General features: G+C 41.0%; 1 protein-coding gene across 2 annotated transcripts in view; it reads right to left on the bottom strand.

Moving 5' to 3' along the window:
- AURKAIP1 (aurora kinase A interacting protein 1) overlaps window positions 1–18,837 on the bottom strand; it is a 34,224-nt gene extending 15,387 nt beyond the window's left edge. The window contains exons 1-2 of one of the 2 annotated variants that reach the window (XM_069241063.1): window positions 18,708–18,837; window positions 12,819–12,911 (exon numbers count right to left, since the gene is read on the bottom strand). In XM_069241063.1, coding sequence (XP_069097164.1) covers window positions 12,819–12,870 — 52 coding nt within the window. In that variant the 5' untranslated portion in view covers window positions 12,871–12,911; window positions 18,708–18,837. Of the gene's footprint in view, window positions 1–12,818; window positions 12,912–18,689 lie in introns of both variants that reach the window. The other variant, XM_069241064.1, reaches the window with a different exon arrangement.
- Between the last annotated feature and the right edge of the window lie 5,922 nt (window positions 18,838–24,759).

Here is a 24,759-nt window from a genome sequence, read left to right as displayed (position 1 = left end):
ATGGACTACTGCCGACTCTAAAAATATAAAAATAAAACTTTATTTTTAAACGCATCCCCTTCTCCTTTAAGGAAAACGACAGGCTGCATTAAAAAAAATGCTTTACTTAGAAGCAATCGCAGACATGGTGGTCTGTCCCTGTTATTTTAGCGTTTCCTAATGGGTCGCAACTTGCGACCTACCTCAAGAATATGATCGTGGTAGGTCGATTTGCGAGCCATTGGGAAACACTAAATGAAACTCCTGGAGTTTCATACATTCAGATAGCGATTACCTAATCACGATTCAAAGAAAATCGCAATTAGGTAATCGTTATTCAAAAAAAATGCTACATCTGGCCGGTAGTTACAGGAACTTACTAGTTGACCTGCTGTATGGTGCACCAAAAAAAGACCCCTATGGAGATCAGTAAATGATGTGGCTGTGAGAAACTGGAAAACTGTACTTCACAAGCTATACAATGAGTGGATGACATGGAAAAGTTCTTCCCGACAGACAGACATGTTTCCTGACCTAAGCTTGTATTAACCTTGTTGGTCCATAGCCCATACATTGCTTGTTCAGTATCTCTTTATTCAGTTCTAAAGACATGTTCTACTGGTCTCTGAATGAGAACTTAGCCCAAAAAAAAGCTGCTTTATCGTTTGTTCCTTATACATCTTTACTTTGACAGTAGCCCACTTTGTATCCTTCTGGAGAAACACCTGCAAACACTTGGGTAGCATTCAACAGTGATCAAATAAATGTTCATAATCGCAGTAAATACAACATATTGGAGTGACTTGCACTGCCTTGTATTCCTCCAGATTTCCCCAAGCCAAGCAGTGCCTTTCATGGTGGCTTTGCATTACTTAGTAAATTTAACTTAACTACTATGTTACCCTTTTTGACAACATGAGTGATGCAAGTGCAACAAAAATACAAATCTGGCAAATATATATATATATATATGTTTATACACACACATACATACATACATATACACATACATACACACACACACATACTATGGCACATGTCGACGACAAGGCAATAGTATATGAATGGCCAATGGCTGTCTTTATAGTAAAAGGAAGCCATGTTGTTTTACCACACTTTGGCTATGTTCGAGGACCATGGACTTAAATATAGGTAAGTAGTAGGTTTTATTGTTGTTCCCTACCTACTACTACTTTATTAAAGTGATAATAGGTAAGGAAATGTATATTTTTAAAATATATTTTTAGGATGAGCCTAGCAGCACACAAGCGCTGCTTTTCCGACATGTTGGTATGTATCTGGTGTTTTAACCACACCCATCGCACGCCCATCACTATCACTTGTTCATGCGCTTGCCTTTCAAATTCCTTTGTTTTCGTTGGTACCCGCTTTACGTCTGCCCCTACTTAGGATGGTTTTGTTACCGCCTTAGCCATCGCCCCTTTTAAAAGGATAATTGCACTTTTGCAGATAACTTTTACTGCGAGCGAACTCCTTTTGTGCCTATCCTTCGCACTCACGGTGGCCCTTTGAATCGGCTTATGTCAACTGTTTTATTTTCAGTTTGTGCGGCAAGAAAGTTCCAGTTAGAAATGTACACCGCTAATATCTCTAACTCGAGCAAACGCAAGACCCATTGCATTGCACATGCTTGTTTTAAAAAGGGAACTCTGTAGTTATAGTTAGCATTCCCAACAGCAGGAATTGCTTGGATTATTAATTAGTAATAATTTTGCGCCCCTTTGACATATCACCACAAAATTTTTGCATCATCCAACAATGTAGAAAAAGGAATAGGTCTGCAAGGTAGTAGGCAGTTATAGTTAGGACCATTTTTCCATAGAAAAAGCATTTTTCACTTGCCTATATGTAATTGGCTGTCAGCGCTTCAACCAGGAAGTGCTGGCAGCCACCTTGAAACCAATATACGCGACAGCACCCCATTGAAATGCACTGTAGTAAATAGCAGGTTTTGAGGGACACAAAAAGGAGAACATATAAAGAATGAAAAAATTTTTAGTTACAATATAAATTATTTGCTGATGGTACCATACTAATTTTAGGAATTGTGCTGTGGTCTAAGGTGATTTTACCATGCTAGGATTTCATGAATCATGTTTGACAGAAAACTGTACTCATGATTTTCCCGTAAGGTGCACCAGAAGCTACAATGAGCGCATATTTTCTGTAAATTCACACTGTCTTTCTCAGTCATATGAGAATAAAGTCAGACATGCACAGTAAAAGATGTACTTCCAACAGCCTGTCCGTTGATTCCCTTGAGTTCTACTGCAACCTGCTAAAGTGTTCTAAAGAACAAGCAGAGGGCAACAGTCTTACTTATGACAAAAGTATAGCACGCCTGAAACCATATTGATTGAATCACACTGGTAAAACTAAAAACATTGCATTTAGAAAGGAACAAGATGAATGGGTTTGTTTGGTCATAGAAATGATTAGTGCTGTAAAAAGAAAAATTAGGACACGTTTAAGAGAGTTCCAAAATATCTTTCTATTTTACATTCAACAGCAGCAGCCTGTTAGTTGATTCCCTTGTTTTCTACTGCAGCCTCCCAGCCCTCCCAGAGTGTTCTAAAGAACAACTAGAGTGGTAACAGTCTTACATGTGATAAAAGTGTGGCACACCTGAAGCCATCTCGATTGAATCAAACTGATAAAACTAAAAATATGTAATTTTAGAAAGGAACAAAATGAGGGGGGTTCATTTGGTCATCAAAATTATGATTAGTGCGGTATAAAGAAAAAATAGGACATATTTTAAGTGAGTTCTCAAATATATTTCTCTTCTATTTCCTTAAGACATTCTGACATACAGACTGAAACATGCACTCTCAACACCACCAGCAGACTGTCAGTTAACTCCCTGGTGATCAGCAGCCTACACTGTTTTAATGAGCAACTAGAGTGCACACATTCTGAATTTATGCCAAAAGTGTGTCACAGCTGAAGGCCATCTTGGTGGAATCAAAGTGGAACACAAATGATTTTCTACTGAGGATACTGCAGTAAATAAGGAAATTAGAGAGCCAAGCTCTGTGTCCAACCCCAACCATGCATTGCAATGGGCATCTTTCTTAACGTTAAAAAAAACACCCATAAATTCACTTTAAAAAACAAGGGCTACAGGGTCATAATAGTTAGGAAATAGAATTAAAACAAAACTTAGAAACTCACAAAAAAAAAAAAAAACGTTATAGTTAGGTTCAGATTTTACACGCTAAAAAACTAAAGAAATTCCGTTGTTAGAGTTATTTCAAGTAACTGTAACTCATGCCTTAAGGTAACTATAACTCATGCTGTCGCCATGCACTGCTAATTAACCGAGATATGACATCACTCATGACATCTTCTTTAACATCATTGATGGCACTGTAACATATGCTGTAAAATTATTGATGAGAAAACTATGCATGGTGAGGATGCGAGTTATAGTTATCTTAGGGCACCAAGGGCCAGATGTATGAAAATATTTTGCACTCGCAAACGGTAAAATCGACCGTTTGCGAGTGCAAAATAGTGGTCTGCAATGCATGAAAGGCATTTGCAGACCACAAAGTAGAAATCGCTAAAATTGCGATTTTTAGCGTTGCAACCTGGATTTCGCGAATCGCAATTTGCGATTCGCAAAATCCAGGTCGCAAAGCAAAGCTGCAAAAAAAAAAAAATCGCAAATTGTGATTTTTCGTAGAATGGCATTTTGCACATGCAAAATACCATGATCTGCAACCAGGTGGTAACCTGGTGCAAAATTTTAAAATGCAGTCAAACAGCATTTTTAAATTGAACATGTATGTACATGTGTGTACCTTACATGTTAAAAAATTGGGGTGCAGTAGAGGGGGCCTTAGGCCCCTAGCACCCTGGCCTTTTGCATTTCCAAAATTGCGATTTCTGGTTCAGAAATCGCAATTTTGGAAATGCAAAAAATTTGCAGCTATGGGCCAACAGGCCCATAGCTGCGAATGGGGCCGGTATCGCAATTTGCGATTCGGTAATAGCATTTGCAATTTTTAAGAAATCGCTATTACTGATTCGCAAATGTGATACATTGTCCTTTGCGAGTCGGTAATAGCGATTTCTTAAAAATCGCTATTACCGAATCGCAATGGGCTGTGATGGTACATCTGGCCCCAAGTTCCTTACGCTCGAGGAAGACCTCAGCCATGTTGATTATGGAATGTGAAGTGCGCTCAGGATAGCCAGATGCCTGTATCACCAAGTAGGAGGGGGACCTACTAACCCATTGGCTAGTGATTGAGTTGTCTCCTTTGGGCACATTACTGAAATATAATGGGCATCCTGGCACCCGAGAAGTTAGTACTCACTGGAATTGGATCAAGGACAAGACTAAGACCACTTTGCACATTTCTGAAGCACACAAAGAGGTTGCAGCGCTGGGGCGAATGTGCCTCCTGCACTCTAGCCTAGTGGAGTTTGGACCCTGCTATGCATTCCCAGCCCCAATCCACGGCCCAGGTGGCTGATCCCCTTGAACCCATTCCAGAAAGACAAGAGCAGAAAGAACCTAACTCGACAAAGTGGTAGCACCCGTGGAAGTTTCACTGCTACCTGTTGTCAGGTGCACCAAAAAAGGAATCTGAGATAGCCAAAGTCCACTTGATCCAGGACAGCTGTCAGAGAACTGATTTTTTTGGAAAGCAAGGTCACTATTCCCCCTCACCCCTAAAGGTTTGCACCAGAATGGCTGAGCTGGATGAATCAAAGGTCTGCATCGGCAGCCCTTTGACCCCAGCATAGGGAACTTTGTGCACCTTAAGATCTGTGGATCTCACTCACCTTTGGACGAAGACTCAACGGGTCTTTATCCTCGTGGACCCCACAGCGTCTGGCACTTCCATTGAGCATCTTTAAGCCTGCATCCCTCAGCATCAGGACTACTCCATTGAAGTCAATGGTGGTTGTCCTATAAAGATTGGGACCTGCTTCTAAGATGCTCTGGTGGCCAGGTAACTGTCCAAAGTTTACTTACTAGACTTCTGGGCTTCTACCCAGGTGAATGTGGTCACCTAACCCAGGTCAGTCACCAAACTATGTGTTACAAACTTTTCAAAGTTTTGACTCGCCAATGTTCGTTTGCACTTGATGTTAAAGTATTTAAATGCTTTTAAAATCCACTGGAGGGTTCCGGAGATAACAATTTGTCATCAAAGACTTTAAAAATTCATTAAAATATGCTCTATTTTTATAAATTGTTGTCATGTCTCTTTCTTGTTTGGCGACTTTATTTGATTGTTAAGCGCTGTTAAATTCTTTACATCTTAACTCCAACCCAATATCCAGCTAAGGGCATGGATTCACCAAACAAAGGCTTAGCCAGGGGTATCAAGGGTAAAATGTGTGCACTTAACCCGAGACAGCCTAGGCCAAGGGTTCCAGGGTCAACCCCAGACATAGGCAAGATGAGGTTTGGCCAGCTTAGTCGCCTTGGCCACAGAACACCAGAAACAGAATGCAGTGAACTGAAAGTACATCACATACTTCCAAATCTTATTTTTGCTGATGTGACTTAACTTACTCTGTGTTCTCCATCAATCTATCTGGCACTACCACAGCAAGTCATTTTAAAGCCATGGCCACATTAACTTCACCCAAACTCCCTCAAAACAGGATAGCAGAAATTACGAAATTACTGATCCACCTACAACTTGATTCAAGAAGGAAAGGAAAAAGACAATTGAGGACGCTGCCACGAAATTGTCAAATCGCATTCCAGTTAGACTGACCCACAAACTTTTTAACTTTCTTCAGAAACTTAAAACACTTACTGTCACCAAAAGCGAGCTTACTGGGGCCAAAGTTAAATCTCTAAGGGAAGCCTCGTATTCCATACAGCCCCAGGTAATGAGGCTAAAAATCTCTATAAAGCTCTGTCATCCTAAGAGAACTGTCACTGAACTACAATTATTTTATTTACAGTGTTTTTCCATAGCGCCGCTTCACCAGTGGTTTTAGCACACTTTACACAGAACTAGAACTACATATGCCAGATTCGCTAACACAATAACATGAAGGTTAACCAAACAGAGGAGCGTTGGAGGAGCAGAGCGATAACGGGGAAGCGTGTGTTGAGACCAAGTTACTTTGTATGAACTGTGAAATTTTAAGGTACAGAAAGGACTGAAGGAGTATGATTAAAGTAAGTTACAACAGAGCTGGCTGTCTTAACCCTCAAGTGAGAGGTCACCTGATCGTGGAAAGTCTGGATTCAAGAATATTATGAACAAGTGAGTCACAAGCGTCATACACCGAGACAAAGGGTCCCTTTTTGAAACGACCCTTAAGGTTAGTTGGAGCATTGCTGAACTATGCTCCAAAACAGGAGACCTGGATTTTCATTAATTTCTTACCAATTTTAGAATAATTAACCTTCAATAGACTTGTGCAAAGACTCCTGGACAAAAGCATGGTTATACTACCTATTTTCCTCTACGCATCTTGGGCCCTTGTAATTGTAATCATATTTATATAGCGCTTACTAACCCTGACGAGGCGTCGAAGCGCTTTTCGATGAGTAGCACGCTACTCCGGTACCCAGCAAGAATTAGTGATGGATTAGTATAATTTAATAAGGAGTACAGTTTTAGTATTATTATGAGTTAATTTGAGTTGCGGATATGAGAGTTTGTTAGTTAGATTGACTGGAGTAATGGAGGGGTGGAGGAGGAAAGAAATCCAGAAGTGTTAATTGGGAGTTTATCCTTCATTTACTCAATCCAAAGGCTTGAGATGAATAAAAGGGGAGCAGAGGGGTAAGAGGATGTGGAAGGGTTAGGGAGAGCATAGTAGCAGGGTGAGATGAATGCAGGAAAATTTAGTAGGGTTGTTTGGGAGGTCACAGAGGTAGAGTGAGGTTTGGTGAGTTAGATGTGGAGGTGGAGGGAAGAGCTTAGGCAGAGATATTTAGGAGATGAAAGTGGTCGAAGGGATTTGGGATGAGTCCGAGTGAGAATGGAGGATAGTTTGATAGAGACATGACATAAGAGTGATGAGTAGATAAGTGTGATAAAAAGAGAGCAGAAATTCGTAGATATCTAGTAGAACAACCCAAAAAAAAACAGGAGCCATGCAATGATCCACAAACATGCCAGGCACAGAAACAACATATACACATACATACACATATATATATATATATTTATACACACACACACATGAATACACACACTTATGCACATACAATACATAATTAGAATCATGGGTAAAAAATACTTAGTCAGACAGGTTTAAAAGAATGTGTGTGTATTTTATTGTTATTGGTTTAGTTTCTGTAAAATGAGCATCGTGGCCTACCCAACCGGAGTATTTTCTATGAGTATGTCAGTAAGCGTTACCTAGCATGTTTTATCGCCCCGTTTATATTGTACACTAAGGGTACGTGATGGGCCATGGGGTAAACGTCTCCAGCAACCTTGTGTGCCTTTGGCAATGTGATTGTTACTAGTGCGTCTTTGTGGAGATGTCCTTGTGCTTCTGAGCATCAACAACGCACCACCGGAATCGGCGGTAAACGCATTGGGGTCGTTTTGGAAAGCTGTCCATCATTCTGGTAAAAGGCGGGAATTCCTTTACCTACTTCGAGGGTGGACGGGGCGTGGCTCAGCGAGCGGAGCTTACAGGTGCTTTATAAAGGGAGAACCTTCTACTCTGTGTCTCCAGCAGGGGAAGATAGAACCCGCGCGTCTCAGTCAGATACAGATTACGCTCCAGTACATCATCAGTTCACCTCCAGGATGGATTCTAGATCTTTTTCTGCTATGGGATCTCTGAGCACACAGCCTTGCTTTATCTTTGCCAAGCCCAAGAGTTAGGGTGGCTTGTCCTTTCCAGAAGCTGAGCTTCAACTGCGGCACCTGCTACGATTATATTTGTAAGTGCTTCCTTTGAGGTTTAGTTTCTGTAAAATGAGCATCGTGGTCTACCCAACCGGAGTATTTTCTACGAGTATGTCAGTAAGCGTAACCTAGCATGTTTTATACGCCCCGTTTATATTGTACACTAAGGGTACGTGATGGGCCATGGGGTAAAACATCTCCAGCAACCTTGTGTGCCTTTGGCAATGTGATTGTTACTAGTGCGTCTTTGTGGAGATGTCCTTGTGCTTCTGAGCATCAACAACGCACCACCGGAATCGGCGGTAAACGCAGTGGGGTGGTTTTGGAAAGCTGTCCATCATCGTGGTAAAAGGCGGGAATTCCTTTACCTACTTCGAGGGTGGACGGGGCGTGGCTCAGCGGGCGGAGCTTACAGGTGCTTTATGAAGGGAGAACCTTCTACTCTGTGTCTCCAGGAGAGGAAGATAGAACCCGCGCGTCACAGTCAGATACAGATTACGCTCCAGTACATCATCAGTTCACCTCCAGGAAGGATTCTAGATCTTTTCTGATATGGGATCTCTGAGCGCACAGCCGTGCTTTATCTTTGCCAAGCCCAAGAGTTAGGGTGGCTTGTCCTTTCCAGAAGCTGGGCTTTAACTGCGGCACCTGCTACGTTTATATTGTACACTAGGGGTACGTGATGGGCCACGGGGTAAACGTCTCCAGTAACCATGTGTGCCTTTGGCAATGTTATTGTTACTAGTGCGTCTTTGTGGAGATGTCCTCGTGCTTCTGCGCATCAACAACGCACCACGTGAATCGGCGGTAAACGCAGTGGGGTCGTTTTGGAAAGCTGCCATCATCCTGGTAAAAGGCGGGAATTCCTTTACCTACTTCGAGGGTGGACGGGGAGTGGCTCAGCGGGCGGAGCTTACAGGTGCTTTATGAAGGGAGAACCTTCTACTCTGTGTCTCCAGGAGAGGAAGATAGAACCCGCGCGTCACAGTCAGATACAGATTACGCTCCAGTACATCATCAGTTCACCTCCAGGAAGGTTTCTAGATCTTTTCTGCTATAGGATCTCTGAGCGCACAGCCGTGCTTTATCTATGCCAAGCCCAAGAGTTAGGGTGGCTTGTCCTTTCCAGAAGCTGGTAGCATGCTTATGTGTCAACAGTAAAGGAGAATTGCCTTTCACAACTATCTCTACTGAATTTCACACAGTGAGGCTGCTTTCTGGGAGAACAAAATATAAGTCTAGATGAAAATATGCTACACACAGGATAAACCATCCCTAGCTATAGCATTCATTGTTCATTAGACACTGGCTCTTTATTTGTTTGTGGTCCATTGATCCTTGCAAATGTTAATTTTAGCTAGTATTCTTATTGAAGAATCTTCTATTTAGTTTGAACTGCACTATAGCCTGGCAGAACTGGATGTTGGTGAGTTCCGAAAATATTGTGCCATAGGTAAACCGGGTAGAACTTTCCCTAACTCCCTACTGGGATTTCAGTATATATCTAGGTGACAATGTTTTTCACAGTCATTTCTTTAACACCCCAAGGAAGACACATTTTCCCTTAGCATGGCACTGCTAAAGCGGACACATCGAGTTGCATCAAATGAAGTGAACCATCTCTGATAATTCATGAACGCAGGAAGGCCGAGGGCCCAAACTACATTACTTTCAACTTTTTTTAATTGGTCTCTATACTTGGAATATGGTTCACAGTTAAATTAGAACACACCATTATTGAAACAGGTAAAATTGCCCAACATATTGCCACACTTGCCTTCATAGATAACAAGAATTGGCAAATATCATAGGTCTCGACTATTAAAGCTATTTGCTTTGGCAATGATTTGAGCCATACTGTAGAGCAGTGCAACTGCTGTGCAGCATGGCTATAAAAAGAGTTTCATAAAAAGCACTATGACGTGGCCAATGCTAATACATTTCTTTTATTTAAAGAAATGGGGGAATGGATTGTGGAACGAGTCCCCACGGAGTGAGGGAGGCAGGGCGTTAGACAAGGGCGCCTATGGTGGTAGAAGGATATCTGAGAAAAAAATGGGAAAGCACATGGACAACAGAGGATGAGTGGGAGGTGCTGTGGAAGCACATAGGCAATGGATGGTGGCCTGGAGGGGCTGAGGTAGCAAACAGACATCAGAGGTCATGCGTGGGAGGGGTTGGGGAAGCAAAAGCACAATGGAGAATGGTCGGTGGGGTGGGGAAATCGAAAGAACTATGAAGTGGTGGGAAAGCAACAACAGCAAGCAAAGGTGATTGGATGGAAAGAAACAATAGCAGCTACGGGAGGAAGAGAAAGAGCAAAAAGGTTGGGGAGATGTACCCGAGGGAAACAGCTGGGAAAAAACGGAAGCACTCTGTAAGAATGCTTAAACAAACAGATAAAAGTAGTGCCTGAAAAATATGCAGTGGAAAAACAAGTAACGCATCCATGCTCCAGGGGAGAGACATACACAAGAAAAGGTTGACAGATAAAAACCAAGTAAATGAGAGTGGCAATGAAGCCATTCAATGGTAAGTACACTGTAAGGTAACAGTATTTCTTGCACCAGAAAGCACATGCTCTAAGGCAGTGGTCTTAAAACATTTTGTTGCACCCCCGAAAGTGAAAAAAAATAGCATTGTGGCCCCCTCCCCAAATGTTTCATAATTATTTTATTAACGCAGCTATGATTAAATATGTACAGACTTATTTAAATATTGCAGTTAAGTTCTGATACTGTTTTAAAAATGGCAATCAAATACATGATGCCAAACATACTATTCTGGTCAGGCAGGCCTCACTAACATGTAAAAGTATCGGCAGTGTGAATATTAGAAGTGGCGTTCGGGTTTTGAAGAGCATTTGGAGCCCCTTCCCTTTAGATACAGACTCCCAGCTTGGCTAGAAATGACAAAACATGTTAATGACGGCCCATTACAGATCAGTTTAGTGCTGATAATTTTTCAGCTTAAAAAAAGCCCTGTTAGCAGCAGAATACTTCTTTTGGCCAGAGCCTGGCGCCCACCCCTGTGATCACTTGAGCCCTCCCACCCCCTCTTTTGAAGACCACTCGCTCTAAGGGGGCATATAAAAAGCAATTACAAACCTACTTATTGTCCGAATAGCAAATGTTTGACAAATTGCTTATCTCACAGCTTAACTTGGCAGGATGTACAAAACTTATTGGTTGATGGTTAAGCACAATTTCTACAAGGGGCTGCTGGTACTGGACAAGGGTTCTGCCTTTTCGTGTGATGTGTTTTGGAAAACCTTACCTTGTATTTATCTTCTCAACTTTATGAATCAGTTGATCTAAGTAAAGCACCTCAAATCTCAGAAAAATAACTAGCTTTGCCAACGACTAAAGGGAATATTTAGGCTTTAACACTTAGGCATTTTAGTCTGCATGTGCTGTACAACAGATGGGAGCCTTAACAAACAGAGGTGTTCTTTGGTGGCCTGGACACTGGAGCCTATTCCTTTAATTTACTCATAAACCCACTAAATGTATACTAGAAGTTATGTTATTTTACGTACCCTAGTGGGGTTTGAGGTCCTACTTATAATCTATGCCTATGACATGGTATATGTATACACAGAAAATAGCCGTTTCACCTCCTGATTCAATTTGAGATCATTTGTACAAAGAACTAGTTGAGGATTAATTACCCAAAATGTACAGTGTTTAAAGGAAAAATCTAATATGAAACCATATTAGACCATTACTAGACTGAAGGGATCAGCACATTCCATTTAAGCAGAGCCAGGTTTTACTGAGTATTTATTTTCTATTTATTTAGAGTAATTCATTTCAGGTTAATTTATATTGGCTCATGATAAATGGTAGGCAGATAGGGCAGATTGCCACATTGGATTTGATTGGCTTTTTCACGCAGGAAGAGGGAGAGTACTAGAAATCAGGTCAAAATCCGCCCTTATCACAGCCATACGTGGATTTTAATAAAACAAAGCAATGCGGGGTTATGCCACCTCTGTTTCAGTGATGGTATACACTGGCAAGTCAGTCTTAAGTGCCCTTCATTATATAGAGATAGGGATTTGTTAGCAACAACTTGAGGAACAGTTGAAAAATGATTTTTAGATCTTTGCTGCACCTTCTTTTTTCAGCTCTTTGCCTGAAGAATTAGGTCTTAGGAGTGTTACCTCCCAGGCTGCCCTGTACCCCCTTTATAATAAGCCTGTGCACAAGAGTGTCTTATTCTACAATTTATTAAGGGATACACCTAGAACAGATAACACTGCGGGTCTCCATTTGCTTCTTTACGTCACAACACTTATGGCTGAGGTGGACTTAGAACTGCAGTGGCCTGTTCCAGACTCAAAAAGAGTGACAGAAAAGGTTACTGGAAAGGGGCTACAATGATCAATACACCGGGTGCAGAAACAATAGTATGTGCTCCCAGTATTTACTCCAACAATTCAGACAGGGAAAGAAATATTTTTTACATTGCACTGTGAATGTGTTCATTATGCTCTAGATTAGGGTGTTCTGCCAACTGGTCAATTGATAGGATGCTGGTAAAGGTGTAAAAATGTATGATTGATGATCCCATGATGATATAATCACTGAGAGAAAATTAATGTGTGTTAATTTGTCAGTCCTAGAGGTTATGCACGAAGTTTTATTCAAAACACCATTCTGACAGTATTGTTGACTCTGAACCTTTACCATTCACAATGTTATTTTCAGCGCTGCAAAGTATATTGATTGTGCCAGGTTTAAGCACAACATGATATTTAACCAATAATAATGAAATCATCTTGTGAATGACTAACCGTTTTAGTATTGAACTTGGCACTTTCTAAAGTAATTTATGAATGAATGTTTACTGAATAAAAAAACAAATCTGTAAATTTCATTTTGTACTAATTTTAATGGCTATTTCAAAACTGAAGTATATCTAGCATTCATTGATGGATTATAAAAATAAAGTATTCATTACCTGTAGATCTGGAAATTTTTGCCAAATGCGTGCCTAGTCGTGAGAACCACATGATTTAAATTTGTTCATTCGGCTTCTTTCATAGAGATATGGCTGTCGAAACAAGAACAAATGTTAAACCCCATTCTTGAACCACAAAGAAAATGTAATTTTCCCGCTGCAATATGCCCAACAGAAAAAGTACAACAGCATTACTGACTTTGGGTGCACAAAGTCAGACAGTGGGAAATGATATACTGGTTTGGCTTCGTTTTGGGCTAAGAACTGCCAACTGCTACACCTGCAGTACCCGCCACTACAACTTAAATTGCCCTAGCAGTTAGTGCCCGCATAGAGTTATGAAAACACTTCTTGCCAACCATTCCCTCGGCAGCAAACAGGACGTTATTAAGGTGATGTCAACTCTGCAATCTCGTAGATGGTCAAGAGGTGCATGACGGTTCTTCCTCTAACTGTAAAGTTTTGGTGAATTAATATATATTTGGAACTCACAGTTGGCCTGTAGATCTGCAGGATATACCTATTACTCTAGATTGTTGCCCTGCTTTATACTTTATACATTAGGGGTCTCCTCTACTGGTAGCTTACCATTACCCTGGAAGTAGTCCCAGAAGTGCAGTACAGCACAGTATGTAATTCAGACGGTTTAGCCCGGGTTTCTCCAGCAAGTACCTCGTGACCTACTGGTAGCTTTCCAACTACCTGCAAGTAACTCACCTTTGTGAAACCCAGCGTACTGAAGTAAAAGTTTTTGCTTGGTTAAATTAATGTATGCACCCCAAAATTGAAAAGTGTATATTTGAAGAAAAAAATGTTTATGGTATTTTCAGAACTCATACACTTAGCTGATACTTGGTGCCAAGTGGCTGGATTTCCAAAATACATTTAAAGCTGATATTTGAGGAACAAAAAAAGAGGTGCTGGGACGACATTACTGAATGTATTCCCTTGGTGCCTTAAGCACTGCAGCTATGACTTGTAACCCTTTTTGTGCATTGTAAATGGCTAAAGCCTTTTTCGAATTACTTCTGGCAACCTTGCCTGGTCCACTGAGGTGATCACAGCTGGTAATCTTGCATGGGATGGCCACTAATGTAATGTAGCCTGACTTGGTCACTACTACCACACCGATGATATTAGTAGCACAGTACGATTTTTATTCGACATAAGTAGCTCTTATTACCAAAAATGGTTGCCGACCTGTGTTATACACTAAAAATGATCATAGAGGACCCTGATAGTGAAGAGCAGGTGGGAGAGTCGCAGCACTGACAAAGCCCGTAAACAGAGTGTCTGAGTGTTGCAGGTGATACGATGGCTGAACTTGATTTTAATTGTAAACCGAGGTAAAGAATTTCTCACGGCAGAACAGAAGCATATAGTAGTCTGCCAAGCATCAGAATTCTCCTAGGACGCAGGTTCACAAAAGTGGAATTTTGAAACCACTGATTACTAATACAGAACTACGAGTGCTAACTTGGCCTCACAATATGCCAGCAAGTTGCATATGCAACATGTTTTTCAGTTTGTAAAATGTTAGCGTCTTGGATGTATTAGATATATCCATTAATTAATCTATAATTGTCACACGGATCTTCACTTTTGCTAAGTTATGGCTCTTAAGGCAATCACACATGAACACATCATCGTTTTAAGACATTGTTTTTTACGTATTGTTAGATATCTTAATCAAACACTTTACACATTTCAAATAGTGGCACTGAATCAAATGTACTTTGGCATTCAGTGTAACAGGTTGATTTTGAATATGTTAAAATGAATCCATGTTTGAATGTAACAGCCAAAGCAGGCACAAATCAAATTATTTGCATTCAAATACAGGACAGCGAGACATGTTTTATTCAGAAGCAGCGGCAGTCCTAGGTAGTTATGTATTTGTCAGGCTTTCTTTATAATGAATCAGCTGCTGCATAATTTAGAAATGTTAAAAAAAAAAAATTATCTTTCAAACAAACCAAATGTTGCTAAACACAGTAGATGGAATGCAAAACTCATTTTCCAGCCGGTAAAATCTTGAATTTTGCCCAAATTGTGTTGATACTCCTCGTTCACTTGGCTGACGGGTCATTTGGCTTCAGCAGGACACACCAACATAACTAATTAAAATATAATTAAGGATGAAAGGAAGAATGATTCTTTTGTGATCGTAAAAATATTTTTCTGGTGTATATGGAACTTCGTTTCTACACTATAGTATTCACAAAGAAACAAATATTTCAAAGAAGCACTCAATTTAAAAGTCCTCTTCACTTTTGTTAGATTTCAGGCTTTACATTTCAAAGTGCACCCTCCAGAGACGTACTAAATAAAAGAATAATGTATAGTAATGTTCTGCATGGAAAGAAGACCAGTTTTCTAGTTGGAAAGAGACCCTTCCAGAGGAAATAAATCCTAAACCGAGAAACAAAAGACAGTTTAAAATATATAGGTAGGAGTCCTAAAATTGAAAAAAATGCGGTCATTTCGAGGTGTGTGAGGGTAAGTGTTTTGCTGAGTGTAAAAGTGTATATATTGTACAAAAACCACAATAGCTCTGGTAGCTATAAAGCGCTGTGCTAATTGCCTGTATTTGCTTCCCTGCAAGACACAATCCTTAATTATTCATAAACAGCATTTCAAATAGAATTCACTGAATGACTTCTGAATTGGGGGAGGGGGGTACCACCATATTTTTAGGTCGAGCATGCAAGCACTCTGACCTGTTGTAACCTATCTGTGGATTTTAACCACGCCCACCACACATCCATCACTATCACCTGTTCATGGACTTGCCTTTCAAAAATCCTTTGTTAGCATTGGTAAATACTTTATGTATGTCCCTCCCTGGAGCAGTTTTGTTACCATCTTGGCCATCGACCCTGTTACATGGATAATTGCATGTTTGACTGCGAGCAAAGCGCTTTTTCCTTTTGTGTATCTCCTTCGTGCTCATGACGGACGTGTTGCTTTGAATCGGCTCACTAATGTCAACTGTTTTACCTTTCATTTTCAATTTATGTGGCAAGAAAAGTCCAATTAGGAATTTACAACACTAATAGCTCTAACTCAAGCAAACGCAAGACCCATTGCATTGCAAATGCTTGTTTCAAGTTTCGGCTCCAACCTTTCCACCTTGTCATATAGGGCAAATGATATGCTTTACTTTAAGAATTCTGTTGTACTGCCATTTTTTCTGCTCACTCACCGAGTTCCTCTCTTCTCCCAAATGAGGTGTCCTAATCCTTACTCAACCTAGTATTTACTTTACATTTCATTATCTTATTTTTGAATGGTTTGTTTTTTGTATATTACCTCTTTCAGTGGATAATATTTTTTAATCAACAACCTCAACAAAAGAATCCACAACAGTAGTTGCGCCTCACAGTAAACCGGATATTTGTTCACTGTCAGCATATGGTTTCATCCAGCCTTGCTTCTTCTGTAACCAGTTCTCAAGAGGAAATAGCCTATTCTCACTTGCCTTCAGGGGCCAATGTGCCTTTACGAAGAAACCACCATTGTCAATCACAGCATCACATCTCTCACTCTAGTATCTGTTACGCCACATAAAGTAATATACCAATACATATCTGCTATTGCCAAACCTACCTCAAGGGAATAAATCTTTTACGGAGAGAAGCTGCAAATTGATGCTGTAGTTATGCTGTCCTCACACCTCCTCCAGTGGCAGGCTAAAGGCTTCATTCCTCTCAGTTTGCACATACGGTTTTTGTCAGAACAGGAACTTAGGGCCAGATGTACGTAGCTTTTTTAGGTTGCAAACGGTCCGATTCACAGAATAGGGCAATTTGTGACCTCTAAAAAGCTCTTTGGCATGTACAAAGGCCCAAGTCGTGATTCGGTAACCTATACGAAATGCAAATTGGGTTTGTACGTCGGTATTAAAAAGGGGCGTGTTTGGGGCATCCTTTCCTTATACCAAATCACACTGGTATGTGTGAACGATTTACGAAGGAAATGCAGTCGCAAAACATTTGCATTTTACTGCCTATTTCAAGAAGGTGGTAACCATTTGAAAATGGGAATGGGTCCCCAAGGGACCACTTCCGCTATGTTAATGGATGGAAAAATATTGATTAAGAGCTTACAGTGGTCCCATAGACCACTGTCTACTCCTAAAAAAATGAAAATAAAACTTTTCATTTTATTTTTGATACGCATCCAGTTTTCCTTCTAGTAAAATGCGCCACATTTTTTTTTAAATTGCTTAAATTAAAAGCAATCAAAGACATGCTGGTCTGCTGACTCCAGGATCCACTATCCCTGTGATGATTTGCAATTCCCAGTAGGTCGCAAAGCGAAACCTAACTCATGAATATTAAAGAGGTAGGTCTATTTCCGACCCACTGGGAATCGCAAGATGTCAGACACATTAATACATGGGTGTTTGTGATCACCAAATAACGAATCACAAACATTTGCTAATCACAAAGCCAAACCTACGTACATGTGGCCACTTAATGCTAGGTATCAAACTTGTGCTATTCATGTGCTCTCATTGTACACTGAAGTGTCGCAGTACAGTTTATGGTGTAGCGGACTTGACACCTGCCTGGCTTTGCATTTTCTTATGTGTTTATTCCTACTTCAAGTGGTGTTTGGTTGGTCCTTGCTTGTGTCATAAACCAGCTGAACCACCCCAAGTAGGGTCCCCGTCATGAAATATTTTACATGTACAAGTTGCAGGATAAATGTTTTATTTATTGGTACGCTAGTAACATTCACTTTCTATGATCTGCACAACCTACATTATATGTTGAATATAAAAGAATGTAATATTATTTTTTACGACTTTGACAAAATTCATAACATTCACTGTCGTCACCAGCACTTTTGTCTCTGAGAACCATTACATTTGATAATGATATTTGGGAACATTTGGGTACGTTTGTCAGACTGAACTATCCTCCGACTTCACTCCCATTCAATCTGTGCAATTAGGGTGACAACATGGGTTATAAGAGTTAAACTGAGGAAATATTATTGCTCGCTGCGAAGTGAACAGTATGGGTTATTTTTACTGTACTGGCTTACTTTCGGCACAAGCCAGCACTACTGTGATGAGCAACAGTACGGGACCTGAAGGGGTGATGAAGGATGTGCTGACGTAGCGTTTACTGCCAACTGCCTTAACCAATCGTTAATTGTTGAGCCGCTACAGTGAAGCCCCACTTTCAAGACTGGTGGGGCAAGTCAAAACGATCCGTGGGACAGCCAGAAAAACAATAGAGAATGTAGGTGTACGGAATGAGTTCTGAACTAGCATGATTGCACGTCTTCATTGAAAATAAGTGTGGAGTGGCGTCCTGAAAATGTGAATTAAGCAGTTCTAAATCGACGCTTCCTAAATGGCCAAGTAGATTACATAAAGCACGCATTCTTTACTGGAAAAAGGTCACAATTGGCGTACGTTTGATGCAGCAATGTTATGGATTCAATCCAGTACAAGAATCACATTTTTTGTAATGGGTACTTGAAGTTCACCCAAAACGAACTCTAGGTACCGGAATACGAAGATAAAAAAAGACCAGATCGACATGAAACAATACATTTCAACGACAGAAAGCGAAGGTCTAACGCGGGGAACGTGGACATTAAACTTAACATGATTGAGAGGTGGCGGGTTGGAGAAACGTTATGACACCCTCTTGTAGCACGCTTAGAAAATTTGCCTTTTTTAATGCATACAAAAGTGATTTTCTTTTAGCCTAGAAAAAGTGGCCGCGCTGCCCTCTAACCGGAGACAGTACAAGTCAGGCACACAACAACCCGCATGCAATACTCTTTTACAGAACACAAATAATCTCGATAAGATGCCACCTGCTCACTACTACTCACACGGACCCTTACACATTATAAATATAATACCGGTTATTCGTGGTGGTTGATCTTTTAGCGGATATCTTTTGACATTCATTCAGCATTTCCGGGTCGCATTAGCCCATAACAACCAATCGCAAGGCTAAACACATTATTGAAGTGGTACTGTCTGTTTATGTATAAAGTGACCTAGGATTGGAGCACCGACAAGATTTCAACCAATGCAAGTCCACTGCACCGGCTTCTGCGCGCTGAATGGCTCTGACACCGCACGTGCTCTTGCCAAGCTGCCCTACAGTTATCACGCGCAGCTGAGGTTACATGAGTTAAGTTAGGCTGGTGTTCTTATACTCTTAAGTTGAATTACTCACAGAACAAGTTACGATCCCCTGTTTCCGCAGTCAGGCTGATGACGAGACAAATTGATACCTTCTGTTTTCCGGGATGGGAAGAGACCGGGGAGTAAGGGAGAGTTGTGGGAGAAAGCAAGGCTGACTCCACCTGCAGACCTGCCAATTTACGAAAATATTTCGCAGCGTGAAGTGGAACGTGATCGTGAAAAGTGCGGAGAAAGTGCTTCTGTCAGAGGCACTTCTGTCCCCTCCACTGCCCCCTACTCAAAAAAGCAAACAAAAAAGGAACAAAAACTTACAAAGGCAGTGGCTACCTACGTCCTGGGGTGTTTTCACACTCCTCAATTGACATCGGTTATCCAGAGCTTCTAAAAACAGCTGAAAACCACTATTCTCTAGCTTTTCTCCCTCAAACTGACGATATCGTGTGCCACACGGCATCCTTTGATTTGGCAGGTCTGCACCTGGCTACCCGCAGCTGGCTTTCCAGGCCCAGTTGACTACTGCCAGAGTAGGACGGGGAAAGGAAATAGGCTTGGGCATTAAAATGAAGTGCCCCACCCCATTAGTGAACAACCTAGCCAAAACACGTATAAGCAAAATAGGTCGGGAAGTGCATCGGTTTGTCCATTTTTTTTAGCCATGTTGCACCCCAGTCCGACTGCTGTGTATTATTGTAAGGTGTGGCATGAGCTGTTGTAAGGCAGTGGTACCCAGTGGTGATCCAGGGACCCCTGGGGGTCCTCAAAGACTCATCAGGGGGCCCGTGACTGCTTGGAAAATTAAATAATATATACAATTACTAAAGTGTATATAAAAGTGCGTAACTGTACAATTGAAAAGTTTACTAACTCAGTGGGCGGGGTCCCTAGATTCCAATAATGATTCAGTGCCCCCCCCCCCACTAGTTCCAGCAATAATAAAGTGGGGTCCACATAAGTGAAAAGGTTGGGAACAGCTGTAGTAAGTATAGCTAGTATGGCATGTCATTCTATAACATGTCATGCTATGTCCTAACACTGAATAGAATGGTACCGCCCATCATTGTGTACTATGGTATTGTATGGCTTGTCATTGTTTAATATGCTATTTTATGGTGTAGTACAGCAGTGAAATCTTCAAGAGGCTCTCACTGGACACCAGACGTACCATCACGCAGCCCTAGTCACAAGCAGATTGGACTATGGTAAGGCACTCTGTGCCAGCATCTGAACCCATCTTCTCCACAGACTTCAAACCATCCAAAACTCTGCAGCCAAACCCACACCTCTCCCCAGAGAGCTCCAGTGGCTCATCGTCCAGAAGCACTGTTAGTTCAAACTTCTCACACATGCATTCAAGTCACTACAGAATACAGGAACGGCATACCTTAATCACCGGCTTCACTTCTACCCAACCCACCAGACAACTTTGCATAGTCTCACTTGCACACACACTCTGCATCCACAGAAGCAGAATGGGTGGTCGATTGTTCTCCTATCAAGCCGCCAAGTCCTGGAACAACCTCCTCTAACACATCAGGGCCTCTCCCTCATTTTTTGAATTATGCTGGAAGCTGAAGACCTGGCTACTCAATTAGTTTTCTTGCTGGACCATCAAGACTGCCTGTATTCAGTCTCAGCCTCTACACACACCTTCTCAGTGCCTGAACCTCCTCATAAGTAGTGCTGTACAAATCCACCTTACATTACATTATGGGAGAAGTTTGTAAGATTTCACAGGTTTTGATTGTACTTGTGCTGACAAGTAAAGCAAGCCTATTTGAATGCAAAATTTCCTAGCATGAAATCTTCACTTTTGTTTTTTTAAAGACAAGAGGTGAGACTTATGCATCATCTTTGCTCTTTATTGACTCAGCAGCTTGCCACACTGTCAAAAGCTAATATGAGCAAATACAACATTCCCCGTGGACACTAGGGAAAAATTGAATTAAAACTCCACTAATCACTATACACCACAGTCCAAAAGCTTAGGAGGTAATCTGCCCCTCCTCTTTTTTGCATGAAGCTCCACTTTGAGACACATGTGATTTGAATCGTGTTTCTCCTCCTTATGCAGAAAAAACTGACAGCCACCATAAGACCCTGACAACAACCCTGAAGCTGCACCCATGTCCCAATAGGAGCACATGGAGCCTCACCTGTCAGGTGTAAACACTCATCCCACCATCTGTCAACTCACACCACAGCTGTAATGTTATCTTTAGTGCAGAATGGATGGGCACTTGTCCATTTCTACAAATCGCTTGCTCACAGGACCCGAACAGGATACTAGAACAGGATAAGCTTACTCTTCACCACTTGGTGCTTCAGAAGCAAGGTCAGAAAAGGGAGCTGATCCAGATCTGGTTTTAAGATCAAGGTTCTAGGAACGTCAACTGTTTCTCATGAAAAGGAGGCCAAGTTTTTAAAAAGATCTTGAGAAGCAGTGATAATGTAGTTACAAACAGAAGGCTTGAGAAACATATTAACTGTAGAAAAAATCTCCTTCAGAGGGTTATTGGAGAAAGTAATTTTGGGGCCAGCTGTATGGAAGGTTTTTGTGTTTGCAGTTTGTCCAAATCGCTATTTGCAATTGCAAAAGCACCATTCGGTATGTGGGAAAGGCAATTTGGCCAGTACAATTTGCATTCCCTTGATTTTCTAAATCACTATTTTAAGTAAGGTGTCACAAATAGGGATTTCCAAATTGCGAGTTACAATTTGTATGTATGAAGCATTTCCGAAATGCGACTAGTCGTAAAATGCAGTTTTAGGAAATGCCATTACCACCAGTTTCAATCAGGTGCTAATCAGGTGCAGCCGCTATAAAGTGGCCCAAAATGCATCATGCCCTTTTACAATTACAGCATTGTAGGTTCTGGCGAGAAGGATGAAGATTTTGGCTGGTATTCAGATAGGAGACAGGAGAGGATTTTTAGGGTTAGGGTTTTTTTGTTTGATCAAAGTGAGGAGGAGATATTTCAGTAATACAAGCCCAGTAGTCAGTTCAATTTAGAATTGATTGCTGATTTACATCCACACATAAAGACTCTCACAGATAGAATAAATGGTATTCCACTGCATTTGCATGGACTGTGTTACCTACACCTTTTAGTGTCTGGCAGTTAGCAGGGAGAAATAGCAGTAGCAGGGGGAGGGTGTCAAACAACTTTATCACATTTTGTCCATAGGTTTTTCAATGTTATGTTGTCCAAACTTAATGAGTACATTTATTTTGCTGCATCTCAGCAGTACTTACAACATACAAAATTATCTTTTTATCATCTGGCACATTTTCCGAATGCCATTGAGTGTGTTGATTGTACACATATTGCTTTCTGTCCACCGTCTGCTAATAAACTTATATCTTTAAACTGAAAAAATAGTTACTCAGTATGCAGGTTGTGTGTGTTGCATCCTGTAAGATGATATACCTTGTAGGCCGATTTACAGGCAGGATTCATGATTCATATATGTTCCGCCACAATGGGATATGCAATAGACTGTCTCAAGGTGATTTTGGCAACAATTTTCTTTTTGGTAAGCACGTATAAAATATTTTACACCCAGTTTAGCATGCAAACTAAAAAAACATACTAATTTAATCTTTAACATTTTAAGAGACAGTGCATATACATTACATCCTTTGATCTTGGCGTCTTATTTAAATCCAAGTATGAGTGAGTGGAGATACAACTGTGTTCACAAAACTACATGCTCTGTCATAGAGAGGACACTTGGAATACTAAAAGGATGCTTCAGGGGTCTGCACAAGAGTGGTAAAGCCCTGGAGTAATGCCCCCAAACATGTTGCAAAATCATAGCTCCATATGCATTATTGCATAATCTTGCTATTACATGGGTTCACACAATATGGAGATTGAATCAGATTCTGATCCTGAGGATGGAATACCACAAAGACAACACCAACAGGATGCGTCTTGTGCAGCTGAAGGTACACCATGTTGTGCAGAGATCACTTCTAATTATTTTTTAGGTAAGTAAAAAGGGAATATTAAATATGAAAACCATAACACATATTTGATTATGCTTTTTAATCAAAATGTTCCTTTTATTTAGGAACCATTCCCATTTTGTGTTGAAAGAAACAAAACAATATACATCATGAATAACTTTTTTCACAATTGTTTAGTGTTTTTGTTAAGTACCCATGGGAAGCAGTGACATTCATATAAGAAGACAACATCCAGATTAGTGATTTCATCTTCCTCTGTTTATAACTACTTTTCTCAGCAGTGCCTGACTGTGAAGTATCACCAACATCTGTAGTAGATGTAGGTCAACGTGTGCTCCTAAGGTTTGATACTTCAGTCACAGAGAAGCTATTTAAGCTCGATGCGTCTTCACTGCCCCTTACCCTCCTTCTGCAGGCCTCAATATTACACTGGTTTGAATACTTTCTAAGGGAGATGTAACCTGCACTAAGCCACAGGCTTCATCTCTACAGCAGTGACCCATCTGAGTTTGTATTTTAACAGTGCGCCTAGATATATTACTAGTTGCATGTGCCAGACGATATATGGATCAGCTTAATGATTGAAACCTCACCATGTGCTGGTGATGCCTACATGTTGAGCGGTCCTGTTCTATTGTTGTAACAAGTTTATTTATAGATTCAGTGAGTCTTGCGCAGTTGTTATATATCTTGATCTGACCATCCTCAACTGTTTTTCTAAAGCTTTCTTGGTCATCGAGCAATTGTGACATAGTGCGATTAAGCAATGTGAGGATCTGAGTGTACTATATGATAGGGCTAGATAGCCTTATCATGGAATACACTTGTAGAGACCTTTTTGGCAAAGAACAGTATTGATTACTTGACCTATATCTCAACTCTGGGTGCTGTAGCTGCAAGCAGTTGATACTCAGTAAAGGAACTTAGTGGAAAACATTTAATAGCACTATATAGCGAAATAAGAATATCACACACCGATGAAAAGACACAACAACACTTTATAGAAATAAAGTGTATTTTTATGAATTTTTGGAGTCCTTGATCATCAAAATCAGCGGGAATGTTCCGGTGTTATAGATTTTAGAACTTTTAAATACTTTTAAATGCAACTACAAACACACATTGGTAAATGTACAGTTTGAAAACTTTTGGAAAGTTTGAAAAAGTTAGTTGGAGTATTGTGGCCCGGCTTGGGTGACCAAATCTGACAGGGACAAGATCTAAGAGGCCTGAAAGATACTTTGCACAGTTACCTGGCTAGCAGAGTGATTTTAAAGCAAGTTGCCAACTTTAGCACAAGACCACCAGAGGAAACAACGAAGAGGTCCTGATGCTGTGGGATACATGCAGAGATGCTCACAAGGACTCTCCCGGTAGTGGTGCGGTTGTCAGGGGTGTCTCTTTGGTGGCTCCTAGGCCCACAGATGATGTGTGGCAAACCTAGCCAAGTAAACAGACGTCCTTCAAAGACCTCTTTGTTGCAGTAGTTGCACAGTTACAGCTGTACTACTGGTGATGATACAACATGGTTGGAGGCAAAAGCTTTGGTGGGGACGTATGCTCTTGTACACCAACAAATCCGGTCATTGACAACTCTACCAGGTCTGGCAGACTTTGGCTATCATGGATTCCTTTGTTGGTGCGCCCAACAACTGATAGCAGGTCAACTTCCACAGGGCCACCACTTTGTTGAGTTGGGCTTTTTCAGCTCTTGTGCCTCTTGTGCCTTTGGCGCGTTCCAGGGGTCAAGCCATCAGATCCTTGGAGTTACTGGAGTTGGTGAAGTTGGG

The sequence above is a fragment of the Pleurodeles waltl genome, chromosome 6 (genome assembly GCF_031143425.1).
Source record: "Pleurodeles waltl isolate 20211129_DDA chromosome 6, aPleWal1.hap1.20221129, whole genome shotgun sequence".
Lineage (NCBI taxonomy): Eukaryota > Metazoa > Chordata > Amphibia > Caudata > Salamandridae > Pleurodeles > Pleurodeles waltl.
Note: the sequence above shows the minus strand (reverse complement) of the source record. Positions and strands in the feature narration are given on the sequence as shown.